Source organism: Vulpes vulpes, chromosome 2 (assembly GCF_048418805.1).
Source record: "Vulpes vulpes isolate BD-2025 chromosome 2, VulVul3, whole genome shotgun sequence".
Taxonomy (NCBI): Eukaryota; Metazoa; Chordata; class Mammalia; order Carnivora; family Canidae; genus Vulpes; species Vulpes vulpes.
Window position 1 is genome coordinate 160,423,532 of NC_132781.1, and position 22,207 is coordinate 160,445,738.

Here is a 22,207-nt window from a genome sequence, read left to right on the forward strand (position 1 = left end):
AGGGGTCGCACACCCCGGCACCCCGACAACGGCCTTCCGCGGGGGCCTCTCCCTGAGCCGCGGCATCCAGACGATTCAGCACGTCGGGAGTGCAGACCGCAGCCCAGGTGGGCACGGTTAGCCGGGTCACGCACGCGTGGACGTGGCAATGCCTGGGCATCCTGCAGCCGGCGGGGGGGGGGGGGCATCCGCTCCAGCCTCGGGGCCTGGGGTGGGGCCGCAGGAGGACGGGAGACACGACCTGCCCCGGGGCTCCCGGAGAGGGGAGGACAACGGAGGGGCACGCTCCGCTCTACAGGGTGCACCTCACTTGGCAGCCCCCCAGCTTTGCTTCCGAAATGTCCCCCATCGGGAATTCCTGCTGTCCTCACAAAAGTGCTGGCCTGTGGCCCCTTCCCTTTAAAACCGCTCGCAGTCCCCAGCACCCCTTATAAAGTGTCCCTCTGGGGTCGTCCCCACTGTCCCCCAGAGGCCCCTGGACTGGTACCTGGAGCACCCGCTTCAGAGACTCCACGTAGCTGCCTTCGCTCTGCACGATGGAGCCGAGGATGTGCCTCCGGACCACCTGCTCGGGCCAGAAAGCACGGTCAGTGCCCGCACCGATGTGTGCAGAGCCCGGGTGTGGCGGGAAGGCGAGCTGACAGCGACAGAAGGGACCCGTCCCTCCCAGAGCCGGCCCCTGGGACCCCTGGGGCCCACAGGCGCCCATTTCCCTCCAGAGCCCGGGCGGCCGCAGAGGGGGCTGTGGGGTGCCGGGGCTCGAGTGCCCCACCAGGCCTCTGCTCACGTACATCCAGGGACAGGGAACCACGGGGCCAGGTGGCACCCCCACCCTTGGACAACTCGAGGAGAAAATCCTTTCTGAGGTAGAACAGAGATCTCAGCTCCCACTGCGAGTAGATCCCCCCTCCACCAACCCCTCTGCCCCAGGCAGGCTGGGCGCCCTCCCACCCACCGAGGGGGCTCCGCCGCAAGCCACACACCCCGCCCCTCCCCGCTGGCCCCTTCTCTCCTCCGCCCAAACCCACATACCCTCAGGTGCAGCCCGCCCAGCACACCTGACCAGCACAGGTGGGCAGCACCGAGGGGGCAGGGGTGGGGGGGGGCATGTGGGCATCTTTAAAACTCCTGTCACCCAGCCGCCACCCCAGACAACCTGACTGAGTCCATCTGGGGCACTGCCTAGGGATCGGGGTTTTTAGAGCATCCCAGGTGATTCCGCTGTGCCCCAAAGCCAGCACAGAGCTCACAAAAGGCGCCGTGGAGAGGTGTCTGAGGCAGGAGGAGCCTGTCCACTTGGTCTGTGGCTGGGAGGGTGACCGACCCCACTGCGCCCCGACAGCCGCCCTGAGCATCGGTCCAGGTCCCCACCACTACGTCCCCCTGCTCCTCCCGGACGCCTCCATCCTGCCCCCGGCACACCCTTCCCAGCAATCCCCACTGTCCCCCAGGCCTGCCCACGGCCCACACAGCCCCGTGGATCTGGGACGGGCCAGGCCACCGGCCTCCCCGTCACCCCCACCAGCGGGTGCGCTGTCAACGGTCCCCAGGTGCCCGAGCTACTCCCGGAGCAGAGTTCCTGACCCCAGCATGCGGACACTCAGGCCAGGTGACTCCCTGTTGTGGGGACTGTCCTGTGCACTGAAGGACACTGTCCTGTGCACTGCCCACAGGCCTCCAGGACCACCTCCAGTTGTGACAGCCACAAGCCTCACCAGACACAGTGAACACCCGGCGGGGACACTCCCCTCTGGGAGCCACCGGCCTACAGTGTCTATTGCCCGATCAGGAGACCAAGAGGCTCCTGAGGAGAGAGACCTGGCAAGGCCAGGAAGAGGAGCTCACGCCGGCTCCAACAGCTCCGAGGGGCTCGGGGCGCGGGGGCAGGGGTCACACCTCAGTGCAGGGGGAGGGGTAGCCAGGCAGAGGGACCACGAGGTGTGGCCACATCTCATCCCCCTGGTTTTCCAAAAAAGGCCAAACATCAGGATTTTCTGCCAACCACAGGAGGGGCAAATCCCTTCTTGGCGCTTGCTGCCCGGCCACCACTTGCTCAACGTCCCCGCAGCTGCGGCAAGTCAGGGGTTTCCCCACCCCGTTTCATGGCTGGCACAGCCGACCTGACGACATGCCTCTGCGTGGGCCCAGAGCCCAGCCACCGGGTCCCCATGCCTCGCCCACAGGCCCCAGCGCCCGGGAGAAGCTCGTGGACGGAGGGTGGGCCGGCCCCTCCCGAGTCTCCCCAGCTGGGTTAGCTCAGTGCTCCTCCTGTCACTGCAGCCCCTTCCTGCAAACGACACCTTCGTGTGAAACGCTAAGCTGGGAGTTCTCTGGTCCCCCTGGGGTGGGAAGCAAGCACTCCAAATGCTAGGCCCACCATCCCCGGGGACAAGAGCTTGGGACCTGCAGGGTCTAATCTGGAAGTCTGTGCAGCTGGTGAGGAGAGAAGACGCTGATGGAGGCCCCGCTTGGCACTTCCCCCTTCAAGGCCCAGACTCGCGGGACCCCAACCACCCCTTCCCCTAAAGATCCCCACCCCCGGCTCTGCCCACAGACCTGCTGAGGGCTCAGGCCGTCTGGCATGGGGCCCAGCTCTGGGGCCGGGGGCTTGATGTCCGTGACGCTGACCTCCAGGAGCCCCATGTCCTCCTCCTCCGAGTCACCTGGAAAGTCAGACAGGCCGGTGACACATACAAAAGCAAGGATAACATACCCTGCTCAGACCCCAGGAGCTGGGAACCACCCTGGGCCAGGGTCCTGGGGCCACAGAGGGTCACTCACTGCTGTGCTCCTCCGACCACAAATAAAGGGAAGGGGCACCTGGGGGGCTCAGCGGTTGAGCATCTGCCTTCTGCTCAGCTCATGATCCCGGAGTCCTGGGATCGAGTCCTGTATCGGGCTCCCTGCGGGAGCCTGCTTCTCCCTCTGCCTGTGTCTCTGCCTCCCTCTGTGTCTCTCATGAATAAATAAATAAAATCTTCTAAAACATAAACTAAAAAAATAAAGGGGGGCGAGCAAGGGAGCACAAAGCAGCATGCCTTGGCGCTCCAGCTCTCAGGAAGGACTCTGCCAAAGTCACTGTCCCTGCTCAGACCCGCCGGCTTCTGGCCCAGAGAAAGCCAGGCCGTCCGTGTCTCCATCACTATGCACTAAAAATAGTGTTCTTCTGGATCCCTAAGGGGGAAGAAAGCCCCAAGAGAACGGGGTGTTTGGCTGTGTGTTTTTATCCAAAAAAAAAAAAAGAGTAGATCGACCCAAAGGGAAAAAGTTCAACTAGAAAATGCAGACAAGACTGGGGGCAGCTCTGGGACAGAGGGCAGGAGACAGAGCCTGGGGCAGACAGAAAGACGGGGGTCAGGGAGAGTGCAGGGCTCTGTCCCCACAAGAGAGACGCAGGCGCAGGGAGACGGGACCTAGCTGCTCGTGCTCTGAAACCCAGTGGTGGCGGCCAGCAGGGTGCTGCGGGGGAGCCAGGGAGAAAGAAGTGACGGCGACCCTTGAGCAAGGGCCCAGGGGGCAGGGACACCCAGGCAGGCCCTTACCTGAGCAGGAGACAGAAGAGGAGGAGGAGGAGGGACAGCGGACGACAGTGTGGGGGTGGGGGTGGTGAAGGCCCTCCTGCCTGGCCCACATGGTACCCCGGGCATCACTCCGCACCCACCCCAGCCGCCGGCCCCGCGGCTTCCTCTTCGCCCATGCGCCACTGGGTAACATTCTTGGCCAGTGATCCGAGCCCTGCCGTGGCTATTAATAACGCCTCTGGTGGGAGGGTCACTTTAGGCAAGGCTCCGGGCTGGCGGGCGGGGTGGGGAGGGCTTAGGGAGAGCCTGCTGGCAGCCCGGCCCGTCTGGGCGTGGGGACGGTGACCAGGAACAGCTCCCAGCCAACCAGCCTGTCCACCCTGTCCTGCCTCCGGGCCGCTCCACCAAGTCTGGAAGGGCTCCTCGGCCTGTCCCCTCCCTCGTCGGGGGCCAGGGCTCCCCCAGAGGTTTAGTGCTGCATCAAGTGCCTGCAAGGGTGGGGCTAAACCCATTTCACAGGTGAAGAACCAGCCGCTCTGAGAGGGAAAGGACTAAGCAAGGTCACGTAGCCAGGCGGCCCTGGAGCCGGGATCTGAACCCACACCGCGAGGGGCTGTCCTAGCACCAAACACCTCCACTGAGTGACCGCCTAGGGAGGATGACATCTGCCACACAGCAGCCAGGAGCCACGCCAGGGTCTTTCCACGCACTACCTCGGGCCTTCACACCACGGCCGCGGAGAGAGGTGCCATAGTAGCCCCATTGTACAGATGAGAAAACGGAGGACACCGAGTCTCAAAGTTCTCCCTGGCTTGAATATCTGGGCTGGCCTGGCGCTAATCTCTCGCCCCCACCCCTCACTCCAGCCACCTGGAGCCTCTGCCACCTCCCTGTGCCTACTGGCTCATCTCCCAATGGGATCGGGACAGTCCTATGCACGGTCTGGTGTTTACAAGGATGAAGCAAGGAGCTGTAAAGATCACGAGAGAGCGCCCAGCACATGGTGAATCCTCGATAAATGTTGACATATGCGAAGATCATTTCTCGAATGTCTCCTACTGCCCCGCTCCCGGGCCTTTGCACAGGCTTGCTCCTCCGCCCGGGGCACCCGGTCCCTGCCCCCCTCCCTGCCACCTGGCTGACCTGCGTCTCCTCGTCCTCCTGCTCTCAGCCCTTCCCTGACCCTTCACGTGCACTGGGCTCCTCCACGCTCCTGCCATGGTTCCTCACCGCTGCTCGTCAGCCACTGTGGTCACTTCCTGTTTATAAGCCTGCCCCCCACTGAGCCAGGAAGTCCCAGAGGAAATGCCGCTTCGTTCATCTCGGTGGCCCTGCACCCAGCACGGGGTACGGCCCTTAGTGGGTGTTCAATAAATATTGGCTGGTGGACAGATGGACAGTGGATAAAGGAAGGGAAGAGTGGGAGCCTTCAAAGAGGAGGCCGGGTGAGCCGAGCAGCATGACAGGCAGGAGGTCAAGATTGCCAGGACAGAGACCAGGGGCAGGGACGCTGAAGGGAGGGGCCCCACCGCCCCCAAAAAGAGGTGGGTCATACCTGCCAGAGGATGGGAAACGAGCTGGGACCAGCCAGTGATATTTGGGGGGTCAGTCCCCAACCCCTACCATCAGATGATCTCAGACCCCAAGTGACTTTGCCCACCCGTCCCTGGGGTCACAGAGCTGAGCCCTGAGCCTCCTGCCAGCCAGCCCCACAGCGCCTCACCGAGCACGTCTTTCCTGTGCAGAAAGGATACTTTGCGCATGACGGCGATCCTCGTCTTCTCCAGCCCATCCTTGGTCCCGCTCTTGGCAGCCTTCATGAGCTGGGTCATCTGAGCAAAGGCAGAGGGGCTCATCAGAGAAGCCGAGAGAGGCCCGGGACATCTGCCACCAAGGGCCACCAGCCCCGCCCAGGCCTCCCAGCGGAGCTGCCCACATCAAGACCCCAGGGCCCTTTCACTTCCCAGGAGGTGGCAGCAGAAGCCAAGAGGGACAGCAAGGCTCAGACACCCCGGGACAAGGTGAGAAGGGGCATCTGTGCCCCCAGGGATCACCCTGGAAGAACCTCTTTATCGGCAAGAAGGAGCCTTCACCCGACTATCTCCCTTTCGGGGAAAGACTCGAGGCCTGGGTTCAGATCCCAGCTACACCTCTCGGGACAAGTCACTTAACGTCACTGAGCCTCAGTTTCCCTACCGAGCTGTGCCAAGGTCTGTAGGACTAAGGACAGGGTCCAGGGAAGCATGCTGAGTAGTAAAATGACCGGTGCAAATGTCAGTGGTTACTTTAGGGGAAGTGAGTACACACCCCTATCCCATCTGCCAAACCCAAGTGAGGAACCCTCCCTCCCTTGCCCCCCAAACAGCCAAGTTTCTAACTGAGCCAAGGCCTGGGAAGGCGGAGAGGAGGCTGAAGCGGCCACTGGGTGGGGAACAGCTGCCCCTATGTAGGGAGGGACCCACAGACACCAAGCAGCAAGCGAAGCAGCATGGGAGGCATGGGAGGTCGGGGGGCCCGGCGCGGGGAAGCCGGTCCCCCGAGCGCCGGGGGGATCCAGGGCCTGCAAACAGAGCCGCTGACCCCTAGGTGGTTCCTGCACCCCACAGCCCCCAGCCCCAACCTCCGGATCTTCCCCGACACAGGGTCAGTGCCACGGGTCGGAACTTCCTACAGTGATGGAAATGCCTCCCGTCTGTGTGCACTTGGGGTCCACCAGCCACAGGAACCCCTGGCACTTGAAGAGCAGCCGGTACAACTGAGGACCCAGAGTCCTGACTGTATTTCATTGTGATTGACTTAAATTTAAATGGCCACATGGCCGTCGGAATGGCCCCTGCAGCTCTCTGGAACACTCTTCTTCCTGAGGCTCCCTGAGGAAGGTGGGTGCACTCCTCTGGGGGGCTCCAGTCACTGCCCTTGCTATCACCGGCTTCCAAACAAGCCCCGGGGTGCCACTCCTGGCACCCCTTGGGCCTCTGGCTTGCAAAAAAAAACCCACTGGGTATTAGGCCTAGGGCACAGGGTGGTGGCTTTTCAGGAACAATGCTGACGTTCTGGAAACAGCAGGGCCAAGGGGGAAGTCCTCGGGGCCTCCCTGCATCTAAATGGTACAATTCTTCAGCAGTGATTCTTCGCATCTTGGGGTGGGGGTTGGGGGGCGTCATAACCACCCGTGATAACCTAGGGAGAAGGGCAGATGACAACCCCAGAGACTGCACAAAGACGCTCACCCTCCTCTGGGGAGCTTGGGTCCACAACCCCCAGATCTGAAACCTCTGCTCTGACCCCAGTCCTTTCCTGGCAGAAAGCTATCCTACAAACTCCCAAAGTGGTCTTCCCTTGGCATTTCCCCGGGCAAGAAAGAGCAACCACTGAACACCTCGGAAGGGGCCCCCAAGGCAGCCCGCAGCCTCCACCTATCCTCACAGTGCAGAGGCTGGGCCGGGGTCTGATTCCAGGGGCGGAGGCCAGGGCGAGAACCCTGGTGGGAGACTCTGAGCTTCACGTGCTCCCTGCTCCTCTGTGGGCCTTGGCCTTCTGAGAAGTGAAGCCTGCCCGCCTCAGGTCACAGGGCCCCCGTGGTGTGTCCATACAAAGGCCGTGCAAACTAGAAAGTGTCTCTGCCCCTCCTCTGGGGAGGGCGTGGGTTCTGACAAACCGGGCAGTGGTGCAGGATGGAGCCCACTTGGCTTTGGCATGCACAGACCTGGGTTTGAATCCCAGCTCTGCCGCTGCCCAGCGCCACGACTGCCAGCCAGGTACTCACTCACCGGCCTCACTGATGCCAAGTGACAGCAGTAGGACGGCTGCCTCCCGGACACCCTGGGACAGAACCGTCAGGTGCACAGACCACAGTGGCCACCAGCCACTGAGCTCTTCAGTGGTGCCAAGCACAGCACTGAGCACCTTACAGGTCTGAGCTCACCTAATTCTTCCACCCAGCTGGGGGGCTGGTACTGTCGATGCCCCCATTTCACAGGTGAGGAAACCAAGGCTCAGAAAGGTCAAGAGGCCTGCCCAGGATCACACAGACAGGAAGTGGTGGGACTGGGATTCAAAGCCAGGCCTGCAGGCCTCCAAAGCCCATAGTACACAGTAGGTGCTCGATTAAGGGAAGTTCCTGCTGTCGAGGTCATCATTACCCACAAGTCTGAGGCCCCTCTGAGCAGAAGGTGCTGTGATTTCTCTACAGACTTCCTTACCCTGGATCTCTCTGAAAGGCTCAGAGGGGCAGGAATGTCCAGCATCGCTCACTGCTCCAATGTTTTCAGACCGTGACCCTAACCCCCCCGCCATGGTTATCAAATTGGCAGATCCCTGGGCCTTAGTCCAGACCTCCGGAACCAGCATCTCTGGGGACGGAGCTCAGGAGTCTGCACACTCCAGAGCACCCTGGTGATTCTGCAGGCCCTCGGGTCCACAGACCCACCCAGGAATTCCGGAAGACAGCTAAGGTTTGGCCCAGAGAGGCAAGAAGTGGGGGAGCAGGGGCACGCGTGCCGACTTCCAGCACCCCCGGCCCCAGCGCCGATGTGCAATGCAGCCAGGGGCTCAGCAACCCCCCTGCAGGGCCCCAGCCGGGACACGGGGGGGACAGACAATACCTTACAATCGTACTTGTGCTTCAGCGCCTGCATGTCTCTCCCCCCAGCTCTTAAAGCCAAGATGTCTTTCTTAGTCCTGGCGCATCTCTCCTTTAGCCTAGTCAGGTCTGGAGAAAGCTGGAGCCCCCAAGCAGCCAGGCAGAGGGAGAGCAGGTGCGAGGAGCAGGCGGGACGGCAGGAGACAAACAGGGCAACAGAGGAGAAAGGAGACCAGGTGAGGTGGGGTGTGGGGCGTGGGGAGGGCTCCCTGCCGGGGATCGGCTCCAGCAGCGTCCCACCCCAACACGTAGTAGGCAGCGGGGGGCTGGGTCCTGGCTGCTGGAAGGACGGGGGGAAGGGACTGGCCAGGCCCTGCTCAGGGAAAGAGAAGAGTGCTTGGAGACAAGGACTGTGTCTCAGGCATCCCCCCATCCCAGGGGCCAGCGTGGGGCTGGTGACACAGGAGGTCCTTGGTGAGTCATGAGATAGATGGGTGGCAGGGGGATGGTGGGCAAATGCATAGGAAGGTGGCTGGGTGTACAGAGGGATGGTTGGACAGACAGATGGACAATAGAGGGATGGGCGGATAGACGGACAGATAAATGGACAGGTGAGCAAATGGATAAAGTTGGTCAGATGACTGCAGAGCTGGGTAAACGGATGGGCAGACGAACAGTCAGATGAATGACTGGGACTGGTGCACGGATGGATGGAAGCGGGGCTGCGCTGGTAAATACTTGACGCGGGCTTCCCCGGGAGGAAGAGCCCTGCTTTGTAGTATTTCCATGGTGTGAACACTCCTACCGTGGCAAACTTCAAACTACCAGTGTGACATCGCAGAATGTGGAGTTGGAAAGAGAGTACACAGTTGGTTCCTAGATCTTGGGAGCTGGAAAGAGCCAGCTCTGGCACACCACTGGAGGAAGGGACCAGTAAATGGGGGTGGGGGGAGGGGATAGGGGAGTGCAGGTGGACAACTGGATGGAAGGATGGGTGGCTGGCTAATTTACATACTATCTGGGAAGATGGATGGATGGATGGGTGGATGGATGGATGGGTGGATGGATGGGTGGATGGATGGATGGGTGGATGGATGGATGGGTGGATGGATGGATGGATGGATGGATGGATGGATGGGTGGGTGGATGGATGGATGGGTAGATGGATGGGTGGATGGATGGATGGATGGATGGATGGATGGATGGATGGATGGGTGGATGGATGGGTGGATGGATGGGTGGATGGATGGATGGGTGGATGGATGGATGGATGGGTGGATGGATGGGTGGATGGATGGGTGGATGGATGGATGGATGGGTGGATGGATGGATGGATGGGTGGATGGATGGATGGGTGGATGGGTGCATGGGTGGATGGGTGGGTGGGTGGGTGGATGGATGGATGGATGGATGGGTGGGTGGATGGGTGGATGGGTGGGTGGATGGGTGGGTGGATGGGTGGATGGATGGATGGATGGGTGGATGGATGGACGGATGGGTGGATGGGTGGATGGATGGATGGATGGGTGGATGGATGGACGGATGGGTGGATGGATGGAGAGACAAACACATAGACACTGAAATGCGTCAGCAGCATGAGCAATAGTGATATTTGGTAGAGCATACAGAAAGCCAAGACAGTACTACTTCCAGAGCAGACGAGTAAAGGGCCCTAGAGCATGAACTCTGGAGGCAGGCAGGCCTACGTTCAAATCGCCCCATGCGCGCGAGTCACTAGCTGGAAAAATGTCTCTACCTCTCTGAGGGACACCTTCCTCACCAGCAAAGTTGCCAGGATGATAACTACTTCACAGAGTTACTGAGAAGGTTCAATGGGCGATACATGTAGGGTCCAGGACTTAATAAGTGCTCAAAAAAAATGGAAGCTATTGTTACACTACCTTACAAATTATAACTGCTCAATATTTGTTAAATAAGTGGATAGTTGGGGCAGCCCCGGTGGCTCAGCGGTTTAGCGCCACCTTCAGCCCAGGGTGTGACTCTGGAGACCCGGGATCGAGTCCCACATCAGGCTCGCTGCATGGAGCCTGCTTCTCCCTCTGCCTGTGTCTCTGCCTCTCTCTCTGTGTCTCTCATGAATAAATACACAAAATCTTAATAAATGAATGAATGAATGAATGAATGAGTGAATGGATAGTTGGTCAAATGGATGGATGGAACGATGGGTGAGCGGATGGATCGGGGGGTGGAGGGACAGATGCATGCATGGACATAAGGACAATGTATCTTCTTTCAAATCAGATGTGACACTGAGTCGTAGCTCTACTGCTTACTGGTTATGTGGCCCTAACCTTATCGTTTATCCTCTCTGACCTCTGATGAGTAAAATGACTTTTAATGCAAATAATACCAACCACTCCAGGGTATTAGGAAAGTCATATGAACTGCTTTATAAACTGGCCACACTAAGCAGATGCTCACTACCGTTAATGCAAAGAAACAGCAGGACAGAGGTGCTTCGGAGAGTTACTCAGGCTCCCCAACACTGGAGAGGCTGGGGTTCAAACTGAGTCTTGTTTCATCTGTAAATTGATACAATAAAATCATAAAGTCCCTGGCTTTGCACTGCCCCTCTGCCTCGCTCAGGATTAGAAGAACCAGGGTCAGAGGTCAGCTGCAGACTGGCCAGATCCAAGCAGGGGAGTGAGCAAGGCTGGGGTCAGAGCTGGCGTTTCTGCCCAGCGCCCTGGCCAGCTGCATCACAGTAACCTTAATTACGAAGAGGTCATAGTCAGAAAAAGGAAAAGTCCGATGCAGTCCATTCCATAACTGGAAAAAAAAAAATCCCACTGACCATGGGTTGCAACCAGCAGGTATTTATTAACATAACAGGATCGGGCCCCTGCCTACGTGGAGGTCAGGCGCTTCCCAGGAGGTCCCTCTGCAGACCCCTCAGGCACCTTCTTTGGCAAAAATCCACCTGCTGAGGCCTGGCCTCCAAGACACCTGAAGGAGGGACTACACTAGCTCTCTTGCAGCTGGATGGGGGGCCAGGCCCCCCATCAGACTCCCAAAGACAGGGTAAAACACCACCAGATCTCTGCTGCCCGCGGCCCCACAGCACACACAAGGCATAGCCAAGCAGAGGTAGCCCCCAAACACGCAGCCGCTGCAGTGCGAGGCACGGAAGCAGGTGGGCCCCAAGCAGCTCAGGAGGGCAGAGCACCGCAGACAAGGCTACCCTCGTGATCCTGATGCCCGTGCAAGTCAGAGGACCAGCACTGGGGAGCCCAAATTCAGCATCTCCATGCCTCCTGCCCCCTGGGAGACATCTATGGCTCCCTCCCGGGACCCAGCAAGAAGGCCAGGGGCCAGGAAAGCCTCCGAGAAGGGACTAAGGAGGACCCAAGAGGCTGAGAATAAGGCATGGCCCCCGCCTCAAGCACTTCCTGCGCCCAGTATCCCCAACCAAGCCAAGAGGCGCGGGTCCCGCCCTCACCTTGAGGGGTGACCCAGTGCCATGCTGGCTTCATAACCAGAGCCCTTTCCCCCCTAAATCAGTGCAGGCTGCCCCTTCCCAGGACAGAAAAGGAACAGGGCCATTCCTGGGCTTCCGCCCAGGCCATGACTCCAGCTGGGGCCAGCTTTCCCAGCCCCTCCAGCTTCTGAGCCAGAGAAGCCCGGCTCTGACCAGGGCTATTAGATCCCACCCGTGTCAGGCATGTGGCCCTAGATCCTTGGGCTCATGTTTACAGAAAGGCGGTTTGGGCTTTGTTTTCAACAAACTGCTTCATATGTGGTATCTCCTCCTAGGCCATGCCGGTTTGCCTGGCCTGGGCTGGGTCTTCCCATTCCCATGCACCCCCGCCCACACCCTAAGAAATGACTGGGCACACAGTAGGTATCGTAGATGCTTAACTTTATCCCAGCAAGACACCAAAGCCGTTTTCCAGGGCCCCGTCCACAGAGGCTCAGCCCCAAGACTGGTTCAAGACAGACGTGCTCAACTCCCAGGCTTCTCAAGGCCTTGGGAGGCCCCCCTGGGCTCAGGAAAGTCTGCCTGAAGATTCAGGTGTGAGGGCTGCTCTGGCCAGCATCCCTCCTCCAGGGGGGATCCCCAAACTCAGAAACGGACAGGAGGTGCCCATAACCCCAGCCTAGTCCTGGGGCCCCTGCCTTCTAACCCTGTACCTCCTTTGGGTGTCTGCCTGCCTGTTTCTTTTCAAAAGGGGGCTGAGCGGGACCCTGTCACCTCTGGTTGGGCAGGGCCTGCCTGTAAGAAGTGCTCTCATTAAACCCCAACTCTCAGCCTCAACAGAATCTGCTTTCTGGTGGCTTCTACAGGACAGATGGGAGGAGCAGCCTGTCTCAGGAGGAAGCAGACGATCCATCCTCCTCTTGGCTTTCTCGGCTTCCTCCATGAAACCAGCAGAATGAACCTTGTTCCAGGCAGAAACCAACGCACGGATGGCATTTTACAAGACCTCGGAAAGAGGCCTTCTGGGCAACTGTGTCTTAACCACAGCAGCTCCTGCCCCCTTGCTCACTTGCCCAGGGCCGAGGACTGTAAGGGGCGAGGACCTTTCTCAGAATGCACCCCGCGGGGCAGGGAGACCAAGCTGACTTGACCTAAGAGCCAACTCTCAGTGGTTGGCTGGGCTGCCTGAAGCCTGTGTTGAGCCTGTGATTCTGCAGCCAGACCTGAGCCCATGAGCATCATGGTCCCTTGCCATGGGAACCGGGTGGGGGAGCACCTGTGCCAGGTAGTAGCCATGCCCACTCCAGGTGTAGGGCTCTCCAAGGTCAAACAGCAATGCTGATGGGATCATTTCCCGTTTTCAGGAAACTTGGGCTGCGTCCTCTCTCACTGCACATTCCTGGGGGTCACTAATTGGGTAGGAGTCTGCGCCTGCCCTCACCACCCTCCTTACCCCCAGCGCCCTGGCTGGGGTGAGAGAAGCCCGCCCCCTTACCTTGGGCTGGAAGGACACTCGGTGCTTGGTAGGCTCTGCCTCTGGCTTGGTCTCCTCCCCCGAGTCCTCACTGTAGCTCTCGAACTCACTGGAGCTCCAGCCTAGGTCCTCCGCCTCCCTGGGCCCTCCGTCCCGGTGCACATCCTCATAGAGCAGGTTCCTCTCCACCCCTGCGGGGCCAAGGGACAGACCTCGTGAGCCGAGGCTCCAGTGACAAGCCCACCAGACCCAATTTCTACCCCAGGCAGGGGGGTGGGGGTGGGAGGTGGGAGGTGGGGGGTGGTCGCGGTTCGGCCCTGCGGCTCCGTCTCTGCTTCCTTGTCCATTAAACAGAGGTGATGACCACACAGCATCCACCCGGTAAGTGAGGAGGACACGAGAAAATGTAGAAAGGCACAAGAAATGAGTCGGGCACACAAAAACCTTAATTCCCTCCCGCTACTCCTCAGTCTTGCTCTTCTGGGATCTGAGTGCTCATCCTGGCCTCTGGGAATGTGTTAGCAGGAAAGAGAAGACCTAAAACCAAGTCCTGCCTCGGGCCCTGAGCTCTGGCCCCAGCATCCTGAGGGGCGAAATGGAAATTGTCAGGAGCATTAAATGATGAAGGACCCCTCACCCCAAATCTAAGTTTCCCAAGTGGGTCCAGGATGGTCCAGCAGGGGGCGTGCCTGACCCAGCATCCTGGAGTGTCCCCTTGTCTTCCTAAGCCCTACAGGGGAAGTAGGGACAAGAGTTAAAGGTCCACTGGCCAGGAGGGACAGGTCCCCCCCAGGGCCAGGCCACTCCCATGGTCCCTGTCACCTCTGGAGTGAGGCTGCTTCAAAGCAGAGGTGGAAAAGCCACTGTCCAGGTAGCCCCAGCTCCATCCCAGAGATGGGCTTCACTCTCACCGCCCTGGGCTCCACCTCCTGGCCTGTCACCCGAAGAACCGAACTGCAGGTCCCACAAAAGTGAGGCCAGACCCCAAAAGGTGCGCAAAGATGAAGCTGCTTTTGTCCATGCACAAGAAATATAGCATGAAGGGTTAAAAAAAAAATCTGCTCAGAACAGGCAGCTTTGGTTATCGGAGACCTCTCTGCAAGATGGTGATAATAGCAAGCCATAAGGTCGAGTAAATAAAATATGAACCAAAAGCGGTAGCAAAGAGCCTAGCACATGGCAGGCACTCAGCAAAGAGCAGCTGGTCCTTGATCACGGGGTCTCTGGGGGAGCCCAAGTGTCATCCCACTGACCCAGGGCCCCCACGTCCACCCCACATGAAAGCCAGGGAGCGGGGGGTCCGGGAGGTTGGCACCCAACGAACAGACAGACACGATGAGGCTTAGCTGGGGACTTAGGTCTCAGGATGAGGAGGGAGCATAAGGTTATTTTTAAGCCAAAAATAATAGTGACTAATGTCTCCAGGGACTGGAACAGCTGGTGACCAGGCTGTGACCTTTGCAAGCCTGGGCTGACTGTCTGACCCATAAGCAGAGGAGCAGAGCCCAGTTCCTGGGGCTCCTGAGGAAGAACCCAGGCAGCATCTCCAGTGCCTACCTCCCTACACTTCCATGACCCCGGCCTCCCACCCACCCACATCTGCAGGTGCGGCGTCTCCTGCTGGATTTTCCTGCAGCCCGAAAGGTTGATAGGGTGCGAGTAATCACCTCATTAGAAAAACAAGAACACAGGGGCCTGGAGAAGACAGGTGGCTGGCCCAAGGTCAGACAGCACCGAGAAGGGGCTGCAGACTCCTAGGCCAGGCTCCAACCAGTCACCACACCGCCTTCTGCTGAGGCCTCCCAGCCCGATCATCACCTGGGCCCATTTAGAAATACTCTCTCCCGGGGCGCCTGGGCGGCTCAGGTGGTTAAGCAACTGACTCTTGGTTTTGGCTCAGGTTATGATTTCAGGGTCCTGAGATCAAGCCCCACGTCAGGCTCTGCACTCAGAGTGAAGTCTGCTTGTCCCTCCCCCTTGGTCCCTCCCCACCTTGCTTCTGTAAACTCTCTCTTTCTCTTAAATGAATGAGTGAATGAACGAATGAATGAATGAAAGACTATCTCCAATACAGAAAGTGTCACCAGATTCCAAATCTGAGCCAAATCCTCAGCCTTCAGGGGCCTCACAGGGGTCCTGGTTCCCACCCTCTGCTTCCTGGGGCCTCAGGCTTCACTAATGGCTCTCCCTCCCCAAGCGCACACCGTGGCCACCGGCTCAGTGCTCTGGGCCAGTTATCTCACGGCATCCTCCCAAGCCATGGAGGTCCCCACTGCTGCCCCGATCGTACAGATGTAACCAACTGAGGTCCAGAGAGACGAAGCTGAAGTTCTCTGGTATGACACCCCCAAAGCATCAGAATGATATTCCATAAGGTCAGGATGATATTCTGATTTATATGAAGAAGCCAAGGCCCAAGGGAACCAAGCCCTATGCCCTAACCAATGGCAGAGCTGGGATCTGAAGCCAGGGCTGTATGGGGGGCCCTGCTCCCTGCCTGATGGCCTCCTCTCTGAGCACCCGCTGAGCCCACAGCAATTCATGAAGGTCGGTGCTGGGCCCTGGCAGGTCTAAAACAAATAGCACCAGTCTTGCTTGTGCACTGTACTGAGGGCCAGCCGTGGCCTCAGGCTCCCAGCCCTCCCACAGCCCTGAGGGCGGGGGCCCTGGGATGGGGGGCACCGTCCTGGGTTTGAAAGCTCAGAGCCGACATCCTGGCCACCTCCTTTAGCAACTGCAGGATGACATATCAGTGTCCAGTGAAGCCTGGGGCCTAGCGATAAGTTGTTTGACTTGATTCTGGGGGTGGGGGTGGGGGAGAAACAGCCTAAGGGAGCTAAATCCAAGCCACTCAGATCTCTGACATCTGGGACCTTCCGACCAGACCCCACTGCCCCAAGGCACTGTGCCCTTGCCCCTCCTCTGCCTGGATTCAAACAAGCAACAAGCAGGGATGTTCCCGGAACCTCTGGGGCTTGCTAAAGGGATGTGCTTATCGTCAGCCCACCCGTCCCTGTTCCAGGAACAGGAGTCAGGCGTGCGGCTCTGAGGGCCCTGGGGCCTTGTGATGTTGTCTGCACGTCTCTCCCACTGGACTGTGCACAGCCCAAGGATGGCAACGGCCGCCCCTATCAGACTAGAAGCTCCTCAAAAACAGGCCGTGTGATCTGCAGCTGGTGGCTTAACTTCTCAATGCAACTGTCCCCCGGAGCCATCAGCCCTGCCCTGCAGACCTCAAGGGGTTGGCTGAACAGTGGGAGCAAGTAGGCATCATGGGTCACAGGATGCCACCCGAATCCTCCTGGGGCAGGGGACAGAGCGGCACACTTGGGAGTCTGACTAACCAGGCTCAGATCCCAGCTCTGCCTCTAGTGTCCTTTTCTGGACAATGGGGCCAGGAAACCCGCAGATTCCAGCAAACAAAACCTGCAGCGTCGCTGGCCTGATGTGTTCAGGCAAAGGCCGTTGTCCCTGGGGACAGTCAGGGGCCGTGCCTCCCCCTGGGGCTGGGTGACTACGGGGGCTGGGGGTGCGCCCAGCGCAGGCAGGTTTGCCCCACCCCCTCCTCTGCAGCCACAATCTCCCCCCCACCCCCACCGGCTCTGGACCCGCCCAGGGCGCTGCAACGGTCGGTGACAGCAGGAGGGAGGGGCAGGGCGCAGGGGGAGGGGGAGGAGCAGGGGGGAGGAGCAGGGGGCGGGGGGAGGGGGAGGGGCAGGGGGGAGGAGCAGGGGTAAGGGGCAGGGGCAGGGAGGGGGAGGGGCAGGGAGGGGCAGGGCGCAGGGGGAGGGGGTGGGGGGGAGGGGGAGGGGGAGGAGCGGGGCGCAGGGGGCGGGGGAGGGGCGGGGCAGGGGCAGGGAGGGGGCGGGGCAGGGGAGGGGCAGGGGGGCGGGGGTGGAGCGGACGAGCAGACCCTCCCAGGCCCCGCCCCCGCCCCGCCCCCCCACGGCCCCGGGCGCGGATCCGCCTACCGGGCTGCTGGGCGTCCAGGGTCTCGCAGGGGACGTCGTCGTAAATCACATCCTCCTCCAGGGCGGGGAAAGTGAACCGGTCGACTGTGAGCGAGGGAGGGGACGGGCGCTCAGGCGGCCGCGGTGACCGCTGACCCCAGGGCCGCACCAGCCGCTCTCCAGAACGCGGCTCCGCGGCGCCTCCCCGCCCCCAGCCCTCCGCGCACCCTCCAGCGCACCCTCCCAGGACACCCTCCAGCGCACCCTCCAGGGCACCCTCCGGTGCACCATCCAGGGCTCCCTCCAGGGCACCCTCCAGGGCACCCTCCCAGGACACCTCCAGCGCACCCTCCAGGGCACCCTCCAGGGCACCCTGCCCGGACACCCTCCAGCACACCCTCCAGGGCACACTCCAGGGCACCCTCCAGCGCACCCTCCCAGGGCATCCTCCAGTGCATCCTCCCAGGGAGGATGGCAGACCCCCACCCGCCTCCCTGCTGGCTGATGCCGCACAGGCTCCCGGCACCTGCAGGGGGCATGGAGCCCACCCAGCACCTGTGCCCTGGCCCCCGGAGCATCTTCAGCGGCCCAGACCCTCAGGATTACCCCCAAAAGAGCTACCTCCCACCCAGAGGTGGACAGGGCACAGCGGCCCTACAGAGTACAGGGAATGAGGGGATAGATTTGGAAAGTGGGGTTAAGGAGAAGCCCCCCAAAACTCAGCCAGCAGGGTCCTGACTGGTGAAAAATTCAGCAAATGAACACATCCCTCTGCCAACATTTTGCTGGGCGGGCAACGAGCAGGGCAGGGTGCTCACTCTGCCCCCCGGTTAGTGGTTACCAGGATGTGCAACCCCTCAAAACCGTGTGCCCAACCTCTCCCCCTCTTTAGGGGTGTGCCACCGCACGCCCTGCCCAGAGCTAGGGTTTGGAAAACCAGTCCCCACCCAGATGGGAGCCTGTCTTCACCCTACAGGCCGATGAGCACTGGAATCCCCACTGCGAGCCCTGTGAATCCCCCCCAACCCTGTCCCTCCCCTACATGCTCCCCTCTCTCCGGGTCCCTGGTTCGGGCCATCAGCCTCCTCTCCTGGACAGCCTCCTCACTGGGCAGCCCACCCCGCTTCACCCCCACCCCACAGCATCTCTGGCTCTCATGGTTCCCCGTTGCCTTCAGAAAAGCATGGCTGGGAGGCCCGGAGGGAGCTGGGAACAAGTCAGCGTCCCTCACCCCGTTCCCCCCTTGGGGGCTACCCTCCACCAGCTGCTCCCCAAGGTGCCAGGTGTCCCTTCTCCACTCTGGGGCTGGGCCTCAGGCTCTTGCACAGATGGCTCCTGCCTGGATGCTCTCTTCCTGACCCCTGCTCCCTCCGCTCTGCTTCGGGACCCATGGGTTCTCCTCACTCCCACCCCCTCTCCCCCTCCCCTCACCCCACACCTTGCCCTCTGCGAGGAAACTGCCTGCCTCTGTGGCTGGTTCTACTCCCAGAGGGACCTCATCTTGGGCACCAGGTCACTCCACCCCCAGCCCATCAGCGCTGCTGTAGGAGCTTCTGAGTATTTGAGGAACAGATAAACGGTCAAATACATGATCAGCTCCTGGACCACGGCTCTCATCAGGCAACAAATGGGGGCAGCTCCCCCGCATGGGCAGTGGCCGGTCCACCCCAGAGCTGCCACCGAGCCCAGAGCAGCCCAGTGAGGATGACCCCGTGGCATGTGTGAGCCCACGTCGGCCCTCTGGGCCTGAAGAAGGGGCTCTGAGGTTATCCCTGTGCCACCCTCCTGGGCTAAGACGGGGTCAGGGGGCACTTACTCCGGCGGGAGCTCTTCCGCTTCCAGCTGGAGCGCCGGACCCCGGAGAAAGCAGCATCCCCGTTGCTCACCACTGGTGGCACCCTGCGTGTGGGCCAAGAAACGGTGTCAGTGAGCCAGCAGGGACCGGGATGGTGCTGCTGAGCGGGGAGGGACAGGCCAGCTGGCTCCGTGAAGCCTCAGGCAGCCCCTCACCAGGGTGACAGGGAACGTGAGGCACAAGGGTGGGCGGAGGGCCAGGAGCCACTTGCCCCCAAAGCCATGAGTCAGGAGACCTGGGGAGGCCAGCTCTCCCCCTCTCAGTTTCCCCATCCTGAGAAGGCACCGGAAGACCAGTGATGAGGCTCAGGGGTCTTCCCAGCAAGGGTGCCTGTCCCTCTGCCCGGGCAGCCTCAGTGGGCTCTCCATCTCCCATTCTCCCCATGCTTTGCATGGGGGTGAGGATTGGGGGACCCCTGCCTCTTGTGAGAAACAAGGTCACGCAAAGCTTCACTAGACCAGACAGGGAGGCAGAGCTTTGTCCCCGCCACACGCGAGGATGGGCTGGACCTACAGGCCCAGCGGCAGAGACACAGGGGCAACTAGTGAGGCGACACACACCAGCCCGGCCAAGAGTCAACTGAGCGTCTCCAGCGGCGTCGTGCAGACATCGTGCGCCCGACAGGACGTGAGGAGAGGGCGTCTCTCCTCGGCAGCACTATAACCCCACACCCACATCCCCAGTCTGATCATGGGGAGAGCACCAGACAGACCAGACACTCTGCAAACCCGGCCTGTTACTCCCCAACACTCCCAACACCATGAAAAGCGAGGGGAGACTAAAGGATCCCAAAACAGAAAAGGGGGTAAGAAGAAAAACTGGTGGAATGTGGATAAAGCCTGGAGTTTCGGCGCCCAGCCTGCTCTCTCAGTTTTGAGCAATGTCCCGTGGTCGTGTAAGATGTGAGCCTTGGGGAAACCCGGCTGGTGGGTGTACGCAACTCCTTACGACCTTTCTGTAAATCTAAGACTATTCCAGAATGAGCGTGGCGTTGCTTATTTTTTTAAGTCCAGCCTCAAGAAACCAAAGGCCACACCTGCCAACCGGAGGGGAGACAACTTGAACAGCCCAAGACAGCCAGCCACCACTGCTGCCAGGAGCCGGCTGGAGCACCCCGGAGTCCCGGAGGAGGAGGGGAGGCACACGCCAGGACGTGCGGGGGGCCTGGAGGGAGAAAGGGGTGGGGAGCACCTCCCGTGAGCGGCCGAGATGTGGATCCTGCATCCTCGAGGGCCCTGGGCAGAGGATCCTGCCCCAGATCACACTGCCCAAGTGGCAGAGCCAGACCGCGGAGCCAGCCTGCCTGGCCCCTGAGTGGCCTCCTGCACTGCTGCTCAGGTGGCAGAGCACAGATGCGGCGATGACGACGACGGGAACGTCCTATCTGCCAGCCTGTGAGCCACCTGTGGCTCCTGCGCACTGGGAATGTGACCTGTGGAAGTTATCAGAGCTGATACGACTAAAGAATTTAACTTTGAGTTTTGTGTCACCTTAAGTCATTGAATTTTCAAGAGCCACCTGTGGCTAGTAGTGGCCACCGTACAGGACAGCGCAGGTCTAGGCGACCCGCCCTACTGGAGGAGCAAATCCCCTGCTCCCGTCTCCCTGCTGGAAGCCAGCGGTGTCACCCCGGGGTGAGGACGACAGCGTGTTCCAGTTACGCTGTGCCCAAGCCAATTAGGGACAGGACGGGGCGAGACCGGGAGGGGGTGCTGGGCTGAAGGGGGCCGCCTAAGCTCCCACCGCTAACAACGGCTTCCCTGGGCCCCCACGTCCTCTAGCCAGGACAGAACCAAACCATCCCAGGCCAAGTGGACGTGAGCTTGGCGGCTGGGCTTGAAAGGGTCCCAAGCACGGGCTCTCTTCGCCGTGACCGGTCGTCTATGACAATCGGGGACCATTACGAAGCACCTGTTGCGTGCCACCTGTCGTGCGTTGTATTTTCCGACTTCATTCCACGGGAACGCAGCCGGGGCAGGGGCTGCGTTACCCTCATTCCACAGGTGGAGAAACAGACTCCACAGAGACTCGGTTATACTTCCCCGAAGTCGCTCGCTCGGTGCATTAGAAGGAGCTGGGCTCTCGGGCCGGGCTGTCTGCCTACACACCAGACCACTTGGGGGGAGCGGAGTGGCACTTACTCTACTACATCACAGACTTGCTGTGTCATCAGGCCTCTGGACCTCGCCTTCAGACATCCTTCTTTTAAAGGCAAGGAGAGAAATAGCACCGGCCATACGCAAGCTCAGGTCTCTGTCCAGGAGAAATCCTCGCAGCCAGCGCCAGCTCCAAGGCTGCAGGGCAGTTCCACCAGAGAACACACGAGAAGGCCCTGGGTGAACTCTGAAGGTGACGTCAAGGGCAGTGGGTATTTTTGGGTGAGGTCAGGCAGCTTTAGAAGGGATCTGGAAATAATTTATGGCACGCCAAAAGCCAGGAGTGGCTGAAACATGAGCCTCCGGGCTAAGCATCACCAAAACACAGTGAACTTCACGTTTTAAGTTTATTTAAGTAATTTAATTTTAAACAGCCACCTGTAGCTAATGGTCTCCGAAAGAGGACAGTGTAGATCCAAGCCACCTACACGATGAGAGGAGCCAGTCTCTGCCCCCCTGGGCTGGGCAGCGGGGAATCTTACAGCGTGGAGAAGTCACCCTCGTGCCGACCCCCACTGCCTCCACGGCTGAGGCAAGCAGAGAGACTGGGAGCCCCGAGGGCGGGGAAAGGCCCGGGCCTGTGCGTGGACAGGTCTTCCTAGGCTCCGCTGGGGACCACCACCCACCCCTGCCCTGCACTTGGCTGGGACCTACTCTCTGCCCTGTGCCGTGCTGAATGCGTGAGCAAGGCCCCTGGAGCACAAGCACGTGTATTATCGGGACCATTTTATAGATGGGAAAATGGAGGTCCAGGAGGCTGCCTCGCCCCAAGCCACCTGGCCAGCAGGTGGCAGAGCTGCAATGTGCCCGCCAAGCCCTGCTCTCCACACCCGCTCTGCTGCCCGCCAGATGTAGCAGGTGTCCTCAGCAGACAGGAGAAGGGAAAGGCACCTCCCAGGCAAGGGATGAGGAGGACACATGGCAAGGGGGCTGCAGGTGCCTCCTCCTCCTTGTCCCCTCCAGCTGCCCAGCGAGGCCACCGCCCCATTCTGCAGCCATGGGAGGCAGCCTCTCCCAGCTGCTGCCTGGCCAGAACTACCCCCCCATCCCCGCCCCCCCGAGAGCACACACTCCTCTGGGGACCTCCCCAAAGCTTACGGATAATCAAAGAGCCATAAAAAGCAGTAAGAGGCCGTTTATCTCAGGCTTATCTGAGCTTCCTGTACTTTCAATGCCTCTCAGCTCACACCTGAGAAAAAGGCCCGCCACCAAGATGACACGAGTCTCACA

At 60.3% G+C, this 22,207-nt stretch overlaps 1 protein-coding gene and 1 long non-coding RNA gene across 21 annotated transcripts in view; one reads left to right on the forward strand and one right to left on the reverse strand.

Annotated features, from left to right (window-relative positions):
* ARHGEF10L (Rho guanine nucleotide exchange factor 10 like) overlaps positions 1–22,207 on the reverse strand; it is a 158,158-nt gene that overhangs the window by 67,840 nt on the left and 68,111 nt on the right. For 10 of the 20 annotated variants that reach the window (XM_072751061.1, XM_072751057.1, XM_072751058.1 and 7 more), the window contains exons 5-10: positions 18,783–18,865; positions 16,988–17,071; positions 13,038–13,207; positions 5,245–5,353; positions 2,557–2,663; positions 488–565 (exon numbers count right to left, since the gene is read on the reverse strand). In XM_072751061.1, coding sequence (XP_072607162.1) covers positions 488–565; positions 2,557–2,663; positions 5,245–5,353; positions 13,038–13,207; positions 16,988–17,071; positions 18,783–18,865 — 631 coding nt within the window. Of the gene's footprint in view, positions 1–487; positions 566–2,556; positions 2,664–3,542; positions 3,730–5,244; positions 5,354–8,125; positions 8,243–13,037; positions 13,208–16,987; positions 17,072–18,782; positions 18,866–22,207 lie in introns of those variants that run through there. The other 10 variants (XM_072751050.1, XM_072751044.1, XM_072751047.1 and 7 more) reach the window with 2 other exon arrangements.
* On the forward strand, positions 8,222–13,384 carry LOC140598004 (uncharacterized). The gene is made up of 2 exons (XR_012000168.1): positions 8,222–8,339; positions 12,409–13,384. It is a non-coding gene; the product is annotated as an uncharacterized lncRNA (long non-coding RNA).